At 49.0% G+C, this 19,842-nt stretch overlaps 1 protein-coding gene across 2 annotated transcripts in view; it reads right to left on the bottom strand.

Annotated features, from left to right (window-relative positions):
• Nucleotides 1-19,842, bottom strand: part of BRD4 (bromodomain containing 4) — a 1,521,397-nt gene that overhangs the window by 419,801 nt on the left and 1,081,754 nt on the right. For both annotated transcript variants that reach the window (XM_069603884.1, XM_069603885.1), the window contains one exon: nt 1,262-2,392. In XM_069603884.1, coding sequence (XP_069459985.1) covers nt 1,262-2,392 — 1,131 coding nt within the window. The remainder of the gene's footprint in view (nt 1-1,261; nt 2,393-19,842) is intronic.

The raw sequence follows: 19,842 nt of genomic DNA on the forward strand, positions 1-19,842 counted from the left end.
CCTCCTTTAATCCTGCATCCATGGCCTAATGTTTGAAATCCACTATAACAGTGACAGATTTCCTTCGGTTGTACCTCAGGTTTTTATTTTAGTTTTATATGTTCAGCCTTAATATCCCCAGGTTTGGTCTCCACAGCGAGACTCAAAGTCTGCACTTCTGAGCTGGAGAACGACTGCAAGGAAACACCTTTCCTCAGTGATTGGGCTCCTCGGCTTCACCCGCGAAGCAGACGCTTCCTTCCTCGGGTTTGAAGTCTTTCACTTCTGTGGGTGACGAGACCTGTTTTTGCAAAAGTATTGCATAAAGTCTGAGTGCCTAGTTCGGCGCTCTGAGTGTTTTGGGCTCAAATGTTTTACAAGCCCAACACTTATTCTCCCGTTGATCTCTTGGGAGACTGCTACTGCACACCCAGTGCGTTTCTGCAAAGGGAATTTGTTATTACAGGAGGGGCAGCATTTAAACAGATTATTCTCCATTGGGCCCAAAGAGAGGGCGTGTGCCAATTATTATAGAGGTCCAGGGAAAAGAAGACATTCTAATACGCCTGCTTTGTGAATTTAAACTCTCCTCCTTTCTGCCTTTCGCTTAAAGGCAATGGCATTGAAGATATTTTTACTTCGTCTGGTGGTGGAAAACAAAAAAAGAAAAACAACCAGAGGATGTTGACACGTGAAGGGGATCTGGGTAAGAGTACACAATAGTATAGGGATAGTGTTACAGGACGCCGCAGACGACACCCTGTTTCGAATTGGAAAACAAAATAAGATGTGCACCAACTACTGGATTTTGACCTTTGCATAATACGTAAATATAATCAGACTCACAAACCCCAGAAAAAATGATATACGTTTTATAAACAAACACATACTTTTAAATTTCATGTGAAATAACTAAACAACTAAAAATGCGAAGTGAAGTTGGACATTACGAAATAAACAAGAGGTACAGTGACAGTGCAAAATAATGTTTAGTCCTAACTGTGGTGTTAAAGTAAGTACAGTGCTCAGAGCTACTAAGAGGTTCAAAACAATCCTTAATATAAAATTAGGGTGTGGGGAAAGTGAGGCAACACCTTGACAGAGTCTGAAAGTCAGAATTGATGCTTTGAGCATCGATACACTGCTAAATGCCAACTGGGGATTCTTTTATTCAGTGGCCCCGGAAATAAAGCACAAGCTAAGAGGTAAGGACCTGAAAGATCACTGATGACTTAGGAGACAGTTGGGTACATAAATCAGTGGCACAGGGGATTCAACTTACCAGTAGTGTATGGGTCAGCTTTATTTTGTCTCGGAGAAGGGTGATGCTGGATGACTTGATGCATTTTTGGTTGATGGGGTTGATGCTGATGCTGCTGGGGTTGGTGATGCTGTGGTGGATGCTGCTGATGCTGTGGTGGATGCTGCTGATGTGGAGGATGCTGAGGCGGCTGCAGAAGATGCTGAGGCGGCTGCAGAGGATGCTGAGGCGGCTGCAGCGGATGCTGAGGAGGCTGAGGAGGATGCTGAGGAGGATGCTGAGGAGGATGCTGAGGAGGATGCTGAGGAGGCTGCTGAGGATGCGGAGGAGGCTGCTGAGGATGCGGAGGAGGCTGCTGAGGATGCGGAGGAGGCTGCTGAGGATGCGGAGGAGGCTGCTGAGGATGCGGAGGAGGCTGCTGAGGATGCGGAGGAGGCTGCTGAGGATGCGGAGGAGGCTGCTGAGGATGCGGAGGAGGCTGCTGAGGATGCGGAGGAGGCTGCTGAGGCTGCGGAGGAGGCTGCAGAGGATGCTGAGGCGGCTGCAGAGGATGCTGAGGCGGCTGCAGAGGATGCTGAGGCGGCTGCAGAGGATGCTGAGGCGGCTGCAGAGGATGCTGAGGCGGCTGCAGAGGATGCTGAGGCGGCTGCAGAGGATGCTGAGGCGGCTGCAGAGGATGCTGAGGCGGCTGCTGAGGCAGCTGCGGAGGATGCTGAGGCTGGGATTGATGTGGTTGCTGCTGAGGGATAGGTTGAGGTGGTTGGATGTGAGAAGGGAACTGCATGGGAATGTGAACAGGGCGATGTGGATGAGTCATGTGCTGTTGGTGCTGGACAACAGGATGAGTGGGCAGCTGTGGTGGTTGAGACTGAACCTTCACAGAGGGGAGAAGTGGAGCCTGAGGCGAGACTTTCTGCAGTTGTTGCAGGTAAAGCTGCATCTGACTTGTGCTGAGTGGAAGACTGTTGTGGGGAGAAGGCTCCTCTTCCTCCTCGAGCAGAAGCTGTGGAGGCTGAGGCAATGGTGGCTGAGGGATCATAGGCTGGTGGGATAAGGGTGGAGAGACTGCAAGGGGCCGTGTTGGTTTTGGGGGTAGAGCAGCAGCCCTATTACTGGGTCTGGAAGGTTGTTGGGGTAAGGCATTGTGCAACGCTGCAAGGGAAAAGAAAAAAGGAATACCAGTGATTATAATGGGTAGTAATCAGATTTGTTCCACAGAAGGGATACCAAATAAAACAGTAGCAAAACCTCTTTCACAAAATACAATTCGTTTCAACCCGGTGCACCCAATATATTTCTGCCTTTTATGGAGCGATATAAAAGTATTCACTTAAACATCTAAAAGTAGACTTCCACACCAAAGTGAAGAGTACAGCACAAATTACACACAGTAGTTATTACTGAATTCCGCCAAAAAAGTCAGCTTTCCAAAAAGAATATCAGGATGTTTAGACGTATACGCTAGAAAGGGACAGGATCAGGAACCTGCATGCAGCAGACCCTTCAAAGGAAAAGATCAGGGATGAATGCACAGATTAAGTCATTTCTGTAATTTAAGGCTTCATGCTGTTTGTTCAGAAATCCATTTGTGGTAGTGGCAGAGCTATATTTGGGGATGCGGAATAGGGGTTGAAGAGCTCCTCAGGGGTACCACCTGGTCTCATGGGGTCAGGGAGAAAAATACCTAGGCTAAGAGGAGATCAAAAGTAAGGGACACAGAAGAATAGAAGTGCAGACTACGAGGAGTCGAAGAGTGAGGGAGGGAGACTAATAGAGGCTCTTCAGAAAGGGCCCCTTTGCACTGCCATGATGAGACTGGTAGTACACCCTAGGAGGATAAGACTTGCCAGGCTAGAACTGAGCCAAATGTTGGCGAAGTCTGCTGGGCTGACATTTTAAACACACCATTATGTGAGTATCCGACACTGTTAGTTTCTTTTCAGGGTTGGGGGCAGGCAGCATGTAGAGAGTTGATGGGCTGGCAATTATTGCCTGTGAGGTGGGGAAGGTGTATCTGAAACACTGTCTGTTCCAGAGAAGCAGTCTTGGAAAGGAAACCTGAAACAGTCGGGCAGCCCGCGAAATAACAGAGGTACCAAAAACAGAGGAAAACTAAGTGCACAGCAGAGGGTCGAAATTCATTGTGATCTGTTCCAATATAACTCTAGCATGATGTGCTCAGGTCAGAAAGGTAATTCCTGTTGAGAACTATTTATAGAATCTGGCCAGGTGAAAAGATCATAGGAGCCCAACCTAGATGTAATAAACCCGGGGAACTCAAGTTTAGCTAAAACCTAATCAAGGTAAATGTGGCGAGCAGTCAAGGCTATCAGGAGGGATTAAGTGTGGTCATGCGAGCTCAATGAGTTCACAGAATACTATACACAATAATTGGTATGTATAAAAATACAATATTTATGGAAGGCCTTCTACAAACACGGAAAAAAAAAACTATCAGGTCATATTGCACAATACTAAATAATTAACATACATGCATTCAAAGGACTTATTCAACACAAAGAAATAGAATAATGCCACAAATCAAGGAACCAGTTCATAAGTGAATTTGCTAACCATCCCTGGAGCCCGGTGAGTGCGTGCGCCCAGGAAGCGCCTTGATTGCATTTCTTTTTGCCCATTCTGTGGCACCCCGAGCCTGAAAGCAGGCCCCTTGCTCCCCTTTCCCTCCCGCACCCTCTCCCTGAATCCTGGTCCTCCCGCCCCTCCCCTGCCCACTCCCATTGGTCCATCCGTGGTGCCTGGCGAGCCTAGTGACTCGCAGCACCCACCGGCTCCATTTGCCATCCCTGGAGCCCGGTGAGTGCGTGCGCCTTGATTGCGTTTCTTTTTGCCCATTCTGTGGCACCCCGAGCCTGAAAGCAGGCCCCTTGCTCTCCTTTCCCTCCCGCACCCTCTCCCTGAATCCTCGTCCTACCGCCCCGCCCCTGCCCACTCCCATTGGTCCATCCGTGGTGCCTGGCGAGCCTAGTGACTCGCAGCACCCACCGGCTCCATTTGCCATCCCTGGAGCCCGCTGAGTGCGTGTGCCCAGGAAGCGCCTTGATTGCGTTTCTTTTTGCCCATCCAGTGGCACCCCAAGCCTGAAAGCAGGCCCCTTGCTCCCCTTTCCCTCCCCCACTCGCTCCCTCTTCATCACTGGTCCCCCAGGGCAGCCCTGTGGCTAAGGGCCCCAAGGCGGCTCCAACACAGGCGGATCCAAGAAGTGTCAGATGGTGTCTGCAGGGGAAGCAGTGGCCAGCCGTCAACCATCATCCACAAGGACCAGTAAGATAGGAGTAGCCTGGGTCAAGACTAGAGCCACTTACCAAACCCAAAAGTAAAAGTAAAAAATGATTGCATTTCATGATGTTTAGATTGCACCGATAGGACTCTCTCCCACTATACAGGTCTCTCAAATTTAGCAGGGGCTCTGTCCCCAAACTGCATTGTATGATGTTTAGGTTGAACTGATAGGCCTCTCTGCCACTATACAGGGCTCTCAAATCTAGCAGGGGCTCCGTCTCCAAACTGCACTGTGTGGCGTTTAGATTGAGCTGGTGGACATCTCTCCCACTGTGCAGGTCTCTCAAATTTAGCAGGGGCTTTGTCTCCGAACGGCACTGTGTGATGTTTAGATTGCACGGATAGGACTCTCACCAAATATGCAGATCTCTCAAATAATCTAACTGCGCCTAGTTCAATACTCTTCTACCAATCCCAGAAACCCACCACTACCTAACCCAACCAAATCCCATACCAGCAGACCGTTACCCCCCCCCCCCCCCACCGACAGTGCACCCTTAGGAAACATACCCTACCCAACGACAGAAAACAACACTGAGCTAGAGAACACCCCAGCGTATCCAGAGAAGGAAAATCGAGGTCACTGCGACCGCACAGCACAGCATAAAGGACCAACTACCATACCACGCCTGCACCTAAACTGGAAAATGGCCTGTACCAGAAAAGGACGGAGAGAAAGAGAACAAGATCATGCAAGAAGAGACGCGAACACACAACACCGACAAGAAACCGCCCCATTGGAAGAAAACACGCCTAAAACAGCCACAACAGGAATAAAATCAACAAGAGAAAAATCCTTAAACCTCACACCTTACCTCGCAACAACCACGGTACACCGACACCCCAACACGGAAACCCCGAAACATGCAAAGAAGTTCCTGATACACGTGGAAAATAGACGGGGGCACTCAAGAGAGTGGGAGGGCTCCGACCCCATTACCCCTTACATTACAAGAACAGAGGGGCAACATTGATTTCCACTACATCCCGCACAATACGGCGAAGTACCAACAACGCCAACACCCCACCCAACAACCGGACCCAATGCAGAAACCACCGCTGATCTTCATCCGAGTAGCATCACAGCAGAAACACCAAGACAAATCAGCCCTGTTATCAATTTACTAGACCGCTTCAATGAAGAAGCAGCTGTCTCCGTTCTTCATCCTACCGACATCAATGCGGAAACTCCACAAACAGACAATTATAAACTCGAACAACAAATAACCTCAAAACAAAATCTCACCCAGAGAATCCACTGTAATCTAATAAACGCAAGGTCAATGTCCAAACACTCAAAGGAAATATACGACCTCCTGTCAGAAGGAGGCATAGACATCCTATTTGTAACCGAAACATGGCTAGACGACAACTACAAGATCACCCTCAACAACAGCCTGCCTGAAGACTTCAAATGCATCCAAACAAACAGAAAATCCAAAAGACGGGGGTGGGGGGAGAGATGGGGGGTGGGGGCTTGGCGATCATCCGCAAGGAACAACTGGCCATCAAAATGGAAGATCCACTAAACATCGACAAATGCGAATCCTTAATACTACGACTTTCAGTAAACCCCAAAACCAACCTGAAATTCATACTGGTATACAGACCACCAACCTACGATGCGACTTTCGTAGATGCTTTCACGGAAGCAATCACTACCCTAGCCATCAAGTACAATCATCTCATCATCCTTGTAGATTTCAACATCTGGTTCGACGAAGAAACCACAACCACACAAAAATCCTTAACCGCCCAACTAGCAGCCATGAACCTACAACAACTAGTCAAAGGAGCAACCCACTCAGCAGGGCACACACTTGACGCAATCTTTGCCAACAAGGATCTCATCACCACGGCACCCCCAATTCAAATACTTTGGAGCGACCACCTCATTATTCCGTTCATAATCACAACGGCCGCTCTGACAAAAAAAGCAAGAAAAGCAACCCATCAGGATGAAAAGAAATTGGAGAACCATAAAAAACTCTAATCTAACCGAGCTCCTAGAACTCAGCAAACCACAAGCATCAACCACGGAAGAAGCAGACCTAGACAAAAAAGTTTCCCTACTTCATACCTGGATCGCAACTACCCTTGACGACACCGCCAAAGAAAAGCCCTTCACCCCATCACGCAAGAACACTACAGCAAAATGGTTAACCCCACTACTCAACGCCATGAAAAGGAAAAACCGAAAACTAGAATCTGAAAGGAGGAACACCACCACCGCAGACAAATTGAAATACCTTGAACAGATCCGCGCATATAAAAAGGAAATGCAAAAAGCGAAGAGGAAACATTACGACAACCAAATCTTCAGAGCACCAAACGCTCAAAAAGAACTATTTAAAATCATAAACGAAATAAAAAAGCCACCGGCCTGCAACAACACGCCAATACCATCGACAAAACTTTGCGAGGACCTCGGAGACCACTTTAAAAACAAAATAACCTCCATCCAAAACACCATACAAAACAGACCAAGCGTTCACAGCTCAAACACCACCAACACCAACAACATGCAAACAAGCTACGAAACTTCCCAGAAATATCAGTTGAGGCTTTCGTCAAACTGGTAAACCAAAGCAACAAATCGGGATGTCCTGAAGACCCTTGGCCCCCCCCAGGACATATACAAAACAATTCTCAAACAAGGAACCCCCAATGAATACCACAGGAACCTTCAAATTGGCTTACATCAAGCCACTACTCAAAGACACAACAGGAAACGTAGAGGACTTATCTAACTACAGACCCATCTCCAACATACCATACATAGCCAAACTGCTAGAAACGTATGTCTACCAAATAACCCAAGAATTCATAGACGAGCATGGCCTACTAGACCAGGCACAAGTTGGCTTCAGACCTAGGAGAGGAACAGAATCGGCTCTCCTCTCAATATGGGACAACCAGAAAACAAATGCAGACTCAGACAACAGCACCGCCCTGATTCTCCTTGATCTGTCTGCAGCCTTCGACACTGTCAACCACGCCATCTTCATAAAGAGATTAGAAGGACTTGGGATAACAGACACTGCCCTACTATGGATCAAATCCTTCCTAACAAACAGAACAGAAACAATATGGATGAAACCTTGTAAATCCAAACCCAGAGTCTCCACGTGCGGAGTACCACAAGGATCATCGTTCTCCCTGCTTCTATTCAACATCTACATGTACCTATTAATCAAACTCATCGGAAAACACGGCCTCACATGCTACACCTACGCCGGCGATACTCAAATAATCTTCAACATACAAGACACCCGAGAAGAAAACACCACACTAGAGAACTGCCTTTGTGACATAGTCAACTGGATGAACCTCAACCATCTCAAAATCAACCCAGGCAAAACAGAGATGATGATTGTTTCAAAAAAGGGAGGAGACATCAACTACATCCCCTGGCCAAGAGAGCTCGACACCACACCAGAACCATCATCAGCTGTAAAAATCCTAGGAGTCCTGAGGGATAACAACCTCACTCTGGAGCCACAAGTAAACTCGGTAAACAAGAAATGTTTCTTCCTCCTGCGAGCAGCAAAAAGGATCCTACCGTTCCTGTCATTCGCCAACAAAACACTTACCATCATCGATCTGATCATGTCCAGAGTGGACTATGCCAATAGCCTATACCTGGGCATGCCCGAACGACTTCTAAAAAAAACTGCAACGGATACAAAATGCAGCAGCCAGACTCCTCCTCAAGCTACACAGAAGAGAACACATCACACCCGTGCTAAAATACTACACTGGCTACCACTGAAACAGCGAATAAAGTTCAAGGCCATGTGCATCACGCACAGCGAAATACACAAACAAGGCGCAGAATTCCTAAGCGACAAACTACGCCTACACCAACTGACAAGAACACTAAGATCAAGCACCGACATACGCCTGGAACCAAAACCCTACAACAGAAAAAAAACTCAGAGGATCGTTTTTCTCTCACCAGGCACCTAAAACCTGGAATGACCTACCTAAGAATATACGGAATACAACAAACCACCTAGCATTCAGAAAACTCCTCAAATCATGGCTCTTCAAAGCATAACCACAACGGAGACGCACTAGAATGCCCAGACATTAAAACAATGATGAAAATAACTCCAACCTCGACCACTCTCAAATTGGACAAACACTCAAACCAAAGAACCAACAAAGAACCAACTCGACAGAGGATAAGACATCATGGAAAATAGCCACAAAGGACGGCTGCAGAGGCTGACCACATACCTAGACCCACACGAAAGCCCAATTGACTCTCCGACTCGCACGTACCGGACGAACATATCCAGACCAGAAGACGCATCTAGATAGACGCTGGCCTGCGTCGCATCTGGATAGGATCGATTGAAGGATAACAGTTGTGAACACCAGCCTGCATGGCGCTCAGATGGAGTTGTGAATGTTAGCATGCCCACACCTGGACGGGTCACCAGACACTAGCCTGCGCTGCATCTGGGTGGGAGTATGAGTGTTGGCATGACCACACCTGGATGGAGTCCTGAGCGTTGGCCTGCGCCGCGTCTGGATGGGAATGTGAGGGCCGGCAAGTGCCACACTCAGACAGAACTGTGAATGTTAGCATGGTAAAGGTCAGGTAACCCACTAACCAATATAAGCTCAAACTCTGCATACTTATCTCACTCAAAAAACTCACACAACCATCTCTCGCACAACAAGCCGCACACACTTCACAACACTGCAACAACACAATCCGGAACAGCAGCACACGCGGACTGACTCCGATCCGCTACCCGCACCAAAGCTCAGCACCCGGTGTATACCGAGTTGAAGCTGCCAACAGAACACCACTCCTCTCACTATCCTATTCCCTTCTTCACCTTACTAACCCATCCCACCTTTATCGTTTACAGATCCGCCTGAGCGCCTGGGGACCAATTCCGTTGGTGACGGTGCGTGGTACAAATACCTTTAACATTTAACTTGATTAGCCGAACCATAAGAAGAATGGCACCTTGTGCCTAAAAGTCACAGGAGCCACAATGTTTCTCCTCCGAATGGAGTCTCTGAAGGGACGTTCTAATCTACTTTTGTTGATGATAGTTCAAAGAAGATATTCATCAAGGTCACTAAGTCAACTAATTGTTTTATCTTTCAGAAATAACTATGGCAAGATTGTATGCAGTACCCTGTGTGAGACTGCACCAGCCCTGCCTCTTGGCAATAGCTAACCCAACCTTTGGTATAAGTCTGTACTACACAAGTTGGTATAGTGACTGAGCAACCAGGTGTTAGGCAGAGTTTGTATGCAGTACCCTTTGGGACCACTACACACAACTATTGACAACAGGTGTAAGCAAACCAACCTTTGGTATACGTCTGTACTACACAGTTTTGGTAGTGGAGCTGAGCAGTCAGGCTTATCTAAAGAGGGGAAGGTGAGCAGTAATGATGTTACACAGAGGTCTACAATCGCAGGTGTTCAAATAAACGTACACTCGGTTTCTATGATAAATACTTATTTATTTATCTGTCAGTTATAAATCATTCATAAGCAGGCAATTACATAAAACACACTAATATACTTCACTACTATTTCAGAATACTTTTCAAGTGGAGTAAAAGGCAAAGGTTATTAGAACATGAAAGGTTACAATTATTCTTACAGTGTAGATGTTCTGAGTTCACCAGAAGAGTCAATTCAATTCAATAGGCTAGGCCAAAGTCAATGGGCAAATGTCTTGTATAGGATAAAGCGGTTCTGGTAGTTCAACGTAAAGGTCTCTGCACAAGTTCTCAGAAGTAGTTTGTAAAAAGGAGAATCATATGTTGGTCACAAGCCGATTAGGCCTGCGAGTTGCATATGTTTCAAACACTTTCACTGTGAGAGTTAAGTACTCTGTCTGATTTCACAGTACCTTACAATGAAGAAAAAGATGCAGCTGATGACTTCTGTTCTTGGCAGTTCCTGCAGATCTCGATGTTCCTGTGCCTCAGACGTGGGAACAAGAGGGAGGACGTCGGGGGACTCCTGCACTGCACTCGGACTGATCAAAAAGCTTGCAACTGCCAAACTTCAATTCCGGTGGCTATAAGTAATGCACACAAGCTGATGTCCCTCTCCCTGGTCATATGGTTTCCAGCAGCACTCAGAGGAAAATGCAACCAGCTCTGAGATAGGTGTCCAGGTGGCTTACTGTCAAGTTGATTGGTCCCATCAACTCAAAATGGAGAAGTCCTCTTTACCAGGGCTGCTCTGTCGAGATGAACTTTCGATTTGGACTTGCAGCAGGTCTTCACCAGGCAAACCAACGGTCAAGCTCGTCTTCGGTTGTTTTGTTCCAGTGGTCGACTTTGCCTTCCAAGCCAACTTTTATTAAGTTCTCTCCCATTCATTCCAGCCTAGCTGTCACTCACCCTGCAGGGTGGCTGTCCTTGCCGGACAGTCAGCCAGCCAGCCAATCACCACAGAGTGCATTTGGGTCTCCTAGGAGACTAAGCACAGGGAGTTTTCGGGCGCCTCCCTCACTTCCTGCTCACCCCAGACACTCGGGCACCAGAGGTGGCCATCACTCCTGAAGCCCACAAAAGGCAAATGAACAAAGGGACCAAACCCGGTTTGGCGCGCAAAGACAAACTCTAGAAAGACCTTTCCACAAAGAAATGTCAAAAAAAGAAAACCGGGACCTGTTTTTAAAGAGGGGGCTCAGACGCCATCTTCAAAAACATGGCTCCCGTGATTTAACATTACCTGAGCTACGAATAGTTCACGGTCGAGAAAAATCATGGTAGTTTGTTGCAAAACCACTGCCACCAGCCATTCTGAGAGGAAAGGGTATCATTTGACTGCTACATGAGTATCTAGACCCAGAGGATACTAAGTAACACCTCCAGCACTTTATTGCAAATTAGGGTGTGCTGGGTCTAGGAATTGAAAAGACTATTAAAATCAATTTCACTTTACTTAGTTAGTTAAAGCTTGGCAAAGCTTGAAATGATTCCCTGTTCCATGCCACTGCACTTTGTGACAAATGATAAGAAAGATGATGCCTATGGAGCGGTTTAGACTGCATAACCAAAGAAAACACAAGAGTAAAACACACATCAAAATACATGAGTGGGAAAAAGGGTCACACACACTCCAGGTTAAAAAAAAATCAAGTCCTCAAAATTCAGCAAAGTTGCTGGGGGTCTATAAGGTGAAGGGAATCAGCAAATGTTTGGAGAATTCTCTTTAACATCATGCTTATCTCAAGATGGAGCAATGTGAGCTGTAGGGTTGCAACAGAGTTTCACAGTGACAAGTATCGAATTAACACTTACACTCAAATAATTATTTAATCAAGAAACCTTATTAATTTAAACAGTCAGTTTGAACAAGCCTTCTTTAGAAGGGAGCACATATGTAAAACTTAAATATACTTAAGAAATATACACTTAGTTTCAATAATTCAGTAGATATCCTTTGGGGATGGGACACAAACACTTCCTACACCCTGAGGTGACTTCAATAGTTAGGACACTGGACATTTATATATCACTGGTACATTTCAAGCAATACTGAGTTTGATGTCAAAAAGAAAAGGTTAGGGAAGGAAAACAAAGGTTAACAAGTTTCTGAAAACAGGCAAGCACTTTTGAACCCCAAATGCAATGCAGATTAACCCTTTCCCAGCTGTACAAGTAAAGAAATTATAAGTTACCTAATGTACTCTTAGTCCATAGTCCCCTTTCCGCCATACTGTATGGGGTCCCTTCCAAGGGACGCGAGACGGAACCTTTTTCACCAGAAAAAACCTTCTTCCCCTTTAAATTTAGAGGCGCGCAGGGAGCATGCGCTGCCCCGACTCCACCCTCCGGCGCTACACCTCAGTCCCCACTGACGCGTCGACAATAGATTTAACATTGCCTAATGACACCAGTATTATTAGGGGGGAGGTGGTGGGACGTATGGAGGAAAGGGGACTATGAACTAAGATTACGTTAGTCACTACGGTGAGTAACTTATAATTACTCTTACGTCCCGTCCCCTTTCCTCCATACTGTATGGGCAATTACAACGGATTGTAGCCCCAGGGTGGAGGTGAGACCCTCCTTAAGCAAATAGGTTCCTGAGAACCGCCTGTCCAAAAGCCGCATCCGATCTAGTGCTGGCATCCAAACAGTAATGCTTGCAGAAAGCCGAGGGAGAGGCCCAAGTGGCCGGCCTGCTATGACATGCCAAGGGACATGGCGCTGGAATGCAATGGCCGTTGCCTTGGCCCTGACTGCGTGGGCATGCATGTTGGCCAGGAGTGGCTTGTGCTGGCCCTCATACGCTTCCATGATGGCAGAGACCATCCAGTGGGATATGGAGGCCTTAGAGGCCTGAAAGCCTGGCCTCGAGCCTTCGAAGGTGACAGAGCATCCAACTTGAGTAACCAGTTGGTCCTGTACAAGTAGAATTTTAGGGCACGCCCGACATCCAGGCAGTGCAGCACTCTCTGTGCTTCATCATTGGGATCGGGAAAGAACGTAGGAAGGACTATTTCTTCTTCTTTAATGTGAAATGCAGATGAACCTTGGGCAGAAATGCCGGGTGCGTCCGTACGACTACCTTGTCCTTGTGAAAGGTGGTATATGGTTCAGAGGCGACCAAGGCCTGTATCTCGCTGACTTTGCGAGTCGAGGTAAGATCGACTAGTAAGGCCGTCTTGATGGTGACCAGCCCAATTTCCACGGACGCCATTGGTTCGAATGGTTTGTGCGCCAGGCGTCCAAGACTATGCTAAGGTCCCACATAGGGTGCAGTCTCTTGACGGGCGGGTAGAGCCTAGAAAGACCAGTCAGATGTTTGACTATGGGGTTGGTGGAGGAAAAGATGCCCTCTGAGTTCCTATATGCCCCAATGGCTGCAAGGTATGTGCAGCAGGTGTCCACCTGAAAGCCCGAGGGAACAAGGTGCGCCGAAAAGGAGAGCATGTTGTCCAAATTGCAGGCAAAGAGGTCGGTTCCCCTCGAGTTTGCCCAGTGCCAGAATCTGGTCCATTTGCTTTTGTACTGGGCCCTGGGGGCCTTGCTCCTGGCACCCTGTATGATCTCCAGATTGGCCTGTGAGAGGCTAAGGTGCCGAAGCGTTACCTGCTCAGGTACCACGCTGTGAAGGCTAGTTTCCCTGGCGCGGGGTGGATGATTCATCCCCCCTGCTGTGCCAGATGTAGTGCTGGGCCCGTCGGGAGGTTATAGGGGGCACCTCTGAGAGGCTGAGGAGCTCCGAAAAACATGGCCTGTCCGGCCACCATGGAGCAAGGAGAATGAGGAGTCGTCGGTGAGATTCCTTGATCTCGCAAATTACCCTGTGGATCAGGGAGTGGGTGTAAAGGCGTAGGCCTTCATGCCGGTCCACTGGAGGTGAAATGAGTCACCCAGAGAGCCGGGGCCCTGCCAGGATGCGAACTGGGGACACTTCTTGTTGTGTCAGGTGGCAAAGAGATTCAATTGGGGGTGACCACACCTGTTGAAGATTGTTAGGCAGAATCCTGCGCAGTGCCTTAGGGACCACTACACACAATTAAGACTACAGGTCGCAATACAAGTTCTACCTTTGGAACAAGCCTGTACTATGTTAAAGTGGTAGCAGTAGCGGAGCAGCCAGGCTTATCTCAAGAGTATATGAGCAGTAGAACAAGTTACTCTCTATCCTGGTAACGTTCTTTTGATGGGATGGTCCGACGACGTATTCCATATCTATGACAGTAATCACAGCAGCACAGCTGTGGTGATTACTGTCATAGATATGGAATATGTCAGAGGACCCAATACCCTGGAAGCAGAGATTACACAAAGGGACCACAATTACTGTGACTCAAGCAAACACGGACTCAAGGTTTCAGGTAAAAAAATATAACTACTTTTATTTTTTAAACCATTCGTTATAAACACAACACTTCTATTAATTCAAAACCACACATAAAATATACTACAACCAACCAATTCACTTTGGTACACTCTAACTCAAGTTAAGTACCCTGTGTTACAATGGACCGGTGTTATTAAACAAAAGACGTTACCGGGAATACACTTGCGATCACTTTTTGACAGTTCGGTCTTACTAACGAAACGCATATCCGCTGCAAGAATTGTTACTGGGGCAAAAACACACTTAGCACCTGGGTTAACCAGAGAGAGTTGGGGGCAAAAATCGCAGGCAATACTTTTGTCAAGGCAGACAGAATCAGAGAACACTCAGACAGAAATTCAAGAGTCAATAGGCCGGTGCCAGTGTCAAGTGGAACCGGGTTCCCGTTGTCAAGGATCACACAGTAGGATAGTTCGAGATTCAACATTGCCAGGAGTACTTAGATATTGTCAACAGGGGAAGCAAAAGTTATAAGAAGCAGGGAAGACAAGGGCAAGCCTTGGAGGCGAAGAAAAGGGATTCACCATAATTCCTCAAGCAGAACACAGTATCTTATTCAATGGAGAAGCTGGTGCCCTGGCAGTTGTTCCTGTTGGTTTCCTGTAGACCCACAGTTCCTGGAGCTTTGAGGCGAAGGAGGGGTCTGCACCACACAGGGATGAGGCCTACAGCAGCAACAATGAATAAAAGGTGCGCTCCTTAAAAACAGGAGAGGCTCTTCAGATGGCTATCCGGACCACTACAGCAGTGTGCAGCGATTTCGACCAAGAAGAGGATCCTCTGGCTGTGGAAGATGAGCTGGTTATCCCAACCAAGCTCAAGGGAAGAAGACTCCGGACTGGATCTTCTCTGGTCGTCCAAGGGTAGATAGCTCGGACCTGCAGCAGGGCTTCACCGGGACGGGGTAGTTGCAGCAGCAGTCTTCTTCTCTGCTTCTCTTCGGTTCCTTGTAGTTCCAGTGCCGACTGACTCCTAGCCCAAGACCTGCCTTTTATGCGAAAAACCCCCATTCACACAGCCTGGCTGTTAATCACGCTGCAGGGGGGTTGTCCAGCCCGGACAACCTCCTCAGCCAATCATGGCAAAGTGCGACTGGGTTTCCTAGGATACCCTGTGCAAGGGGTGACTACGCCCTTCCCTCACATTCAGCCCACCTAAACACCCATGCGCCTGGAGGAGGGATTCTGAGCAGAAGCCCGCCAAAAGACTGCACAAAGAAGGCAAACCTGGTTTGCTGCGCAAAGTAAAATACAAGAAGGACTTTATCAAAAAAGAAATGGCGAATAAACCGAACCAGAGTCAAAAGAAAAACTATTTGGTCAAGCGGGTTTAAGTTTGAAACTAATATAATAGCCTAAACAATACCACGTTTATATAGTATAATCGCGGTAGAAAAGTTAGGGTAGATACCACTGCCACCAGCCAAGTCTAAATGTTAAAAGAGCAAAAGAAGGCTCTAGGAGGTACAGATACAAAGGGATATGAAGTAACCCTTTCCAGTACTCCATGGAAGTTGGTGTGTACTGGATCTGGATAAATTGAGTAAAGTTAATGGCAACTTTACCCTTTTCTGGGGGACTGTAGTCAGCCCCAGAAATATGGAGTCGTTGGGAAGTCTAAAAGACAACCCTGTGTCACTGCACTGAAGGTGCGTGTAAGACACACAAGAAGGGGATTATTGAAGTGGTGTACTCCAGAGTCCACAATCAGTTAAGACACATGGCAAAACATGGGTAAGAGTGGGGGAAAGCTCACACTCTTACCAAGTAAAATAAATAAACTCCAGAAGTCCAGGAAAGTTGCTGGGGGACTCACTACGTGAGGTAAATTAGCCATAAATGAGAATCCTCCCTAACAAAGATCTCCTGAATAACATTGTTTAGCTGCCACTCGTAATTGTCTGCTCCCAGCCTGCTGAGCCTGTCCACCTCCAGGTTGGATTCCCACGGGCGGTTGACTGCCGAGAGGTAAATGTCGTTTTTCAGGGCCCATTCCCACATGCTGATTGCCAGCCTTTACAGAGGAGGGGATTTGGTGCCTCCCGGCTTGTTGACTTAGTACATGCTGGTCGAGTTGTCCGTCTGGATGAGAACAACCTTTCCCTTGAGAAGTGGTAGGAATGCTCTGAGCGCTAGCCAGATGGCGTTCAGCTCCAGCCAATTGATGTGGTATTCCTGCTCCTGTTGGTGCTGGAGACTGAGAGATCGTCCATGGTAGCTCCCCAGCACTCGAGCGAGGAGTTTGTGGTGATGGTGACCTGCGGGGAGGGCGGCCTGAAGGGCTTGCCTGTCCGTAGGTTGCAGTTCATGGATCACCAAGTTAGGTCCGGGTAGAGAGATGGAGGAACGTTGATCATCTCGGATTGCGAGCCCTGCTCTGGATTCCATGAGGCCGCGAAGTGCAGCTGAATCCTTCTCATCCTTAGCTTGTGTGGGGAACGGCTAGCAGGACCGCCGTTGGTAGACCCAGGAGATGTTGGTACCACCATGCTGAGGTAGCCTCTGCTGAGGAAGTGGGCGGTGGCCCTGTTGATGGCCGAGATTTTGTCTTCCGATGGGAAAACCCTCTTGAAGCATGTGTCCCACATGAGCCCCAGGAATGTCAGTCTGCGTAGGGAGCAGCTGTGACTTCTTGAGGTTGAGCGAGAAGCCCAGGTCGTGCAGTGTATTCATAAGGGCATGGGAAGAGTGGTGAACCGCTTCCGGAGATGTAGCGGTGACAAGCCAGTCGCCGAGGTATGGGTAGATGTGGAGGCCCTGCGCTCTGAGGAGGGCCGCTACAGCCTTTGTGAGTCTGGTAAAGACCCTGGGGGCCGAGTTGAGGCCAAATGGAAGGACTTTGTATTGGAAATGGTAGCCCATGATCCTGAACCGTAGGAAGAAACGATGGGGCTTCCAAATCGTGACGTGTAGGCACGCGTCCTTCAGGTCCAGGGAGCACATCCAGTCTCCCTTGTCCAATGTCTCTGCTATAAAAGCTGGCGTAACCATCTTGAATGTTTGCATGGGTAGGGAGGGGTTGAGGGTGGAAAGGTCCAGCACAACTCTCAGGCCCGTCTGGTTCTTCTGAATGGCGAAAATCTTGGAGTAGAAGCCAAAGCCTCGCTGGGAGGCTGGTACTTCCACCACTGCCTGGCTCTCTACGAGCGACCAAATCTCAGCCAAAAGAGTTGCTGTCCAAACCTGTGGGAGTGGAGGGGAGGAGCGGCTGGGATAGGAAGGCGGTACCACGTGGATACGACGGAGAGGATCCAGGGGTCCGCGAAATTCAGGTGCCAGAATTGTGAATGGAGAGCAAGCCTGCCCCCCACTGGAGACAGGTGGACCCGAAGGGGCGTGTCATGCCTTCTTTCCGTCAGAGACTGACGCTGGGGAGGGGGACTGGAAGAAGCCCTTACCTCTCCCCCCCTTTTTGTTTGCGCCGGTTCTGAGATGGCGAGCGGTCCGGTTGCCTGGATCTGCGTTCCTGGAAGCCGCGGAACCCTCCATATGTTCAATCCCTTTCCGAGCGCTGGTGAGATTGGGTGTACGATTTGGGCATGCTCTTTGTAAGAATGGATAAAGACTTTGCCGTTTGTGAGATGTTTTTCTTTATGTCCAGTTCTTCGTCCGTAGGAGTGGAAGAGGTCATTCCCCTCGAACGGTAGATCTAGAATGTGCTCCTGGACATCAGGGTTGAAATTCGTTGCCCACAGCCAGGCTGTTCTCCTCATGTCCGTGGCAATGCAGATGGCACGGCCGGAGGTATCGATATGAGTTACTGTGGATTCCATGAGGTCATGCGCCACAAGCTTGGCTTCCGCTAGCCCCGCCTTAAAGCGTGATTGGCATTGGGTGGGGAGTTCCAGAAGGAAGTCCGCAATTTCCCGCCATAACTGTTGGTTGGCGGCAGTCAGCATGGCATCTGTGTTGGCCTGACACAGGTGCAATGAGGCGTTGCAGTAGATCCTCTTGCCGTTCGCCTCCAAGATCATCTTCTCCTTGTCTAGCAGCTGCCGTAGAGGAGGCGGAGGATGACTGAAGCTTGGAGTATAGTGACGCTGCAGCGATCACTGAAGAGTGTGGCTGAGGATGGGTCGAGAGCAAGTGTGTATCCCCTTCCATCTGCCTGTACTTGGCGTCCAGCTGTTGGTTGACCGGCTGGAGTGAGTGGGGCTTGAGGCAACCCTTCTTGGCCAGAGAGACTACACTGGTTTGCAGTGGAATACCTGTGTTGGCAGAGGGGCGTCTTGTGAGGACTTCAGCCAGAACCCCCTCTTCCGGCTGTTCGACCAGTACCATCAGGGCAGCAAGACGTTCATGGAAGGCCCTGGCCGACGATGGCGTGCCAGGATCATTCTCCTCATCCATATCCTGCGGATCTGGAGGATCTTGTGGCGGAGGACGACTAGATGGCACTGGAGGCTGGGGTACAGGAACCGCAGCCGGAGTCTGAGGAGGCGGAGGGTGTTGTGGAGTTGGCTGTGGAGCCGGAGCAGGCAGCTGCACCGGTGCCTGGGGGCCCGATGGAGGCCTCTGTGGTGCCGTTAGCATGGCGGGGAGGACTTCCCTGAACGCGTCCTTGAGTATAACCCCCCATCTGAGGAGACCTCATGAGGCCGAGAAACTTCTTGAAGAGCATCTCACTGGCCAAAGAGGTGGCAGCGGGTACCGACTGGTTAGCAGGGAGCTGCTGGAGCCGCTGCATACCCTGTCCATATGGACGCAAAGGAAAGTTGCACTGCGCAAATGAAGGGCAGACTGTAGGGCACGTACCTGGTTGAGGCCAGTCCCACCTTAACACTCGTTCTTCGCCAAATTCGTGGAATGGTGTCGGACGGGTGCCCTTTTATGGTGCGGCAGCCATTTTGTTGAGCTGACAGCCACGTGCCTGTGACGTGTTGGTCAGCCCGCTTGGCCCGGCCTCATCCAAGACTCTTGCGAGTGGATCACAAGGCCTACCCTGCTCCTCAGGCCTGGGTCCGGCTAGTCTAAAACCCTCGACTCGGGGGTCGGTAGAGCGGCATTTAGGCGCACCCTCGGACATATTGCCGGTATTAGGGCGTAGCCCCCAAGGACATATTGCTGGTATTAGGGCGTTGTCCCTCAGCCATTGTGCCGGTTAAAGGGTGTAGCCCCTCGAGTGTAGACCCGGTACAAGAACCTTCCGGTCCCTTGACACTGTGCCCGGAAGGATCCGAGTACCCCTCGACCCGAAGCCCGGTAGCTGTAGCAGCCTCGGGGCACGTGCCGGAAGAAGGACCTAGGCGGTCGCTCCCGCGCAGGAGAGTCCCTGGGAAGGAGTCTCCCTTGCGGGGTGCGCTGGAAAATATTGGCCCTACCTTGGGCCTGGTTCGATGCTTCACGAAGTTCTTGAGATTCTCTGGATGCGACTTCTGGAAGAGCTCCCTCTACCTGGCCAGTCTGTTCTACAGCGCCTTCGAGGACAG

This window comes from Ambystoma mexicanum, chromosome 3q, assembly GCF_040938575.1.
Source record: "Ambystoma mexicanum isolate Mex_15411 chromosome 3q, UKY_AmexF1_1, whole genome shotgun sequence".
Lineage (NCBI taxonomy): Eukaryota > Metazoa > Chordata > Amphibia > Caudata > Ambystomatidae > Ambystoma > Ambystoma mexicanum.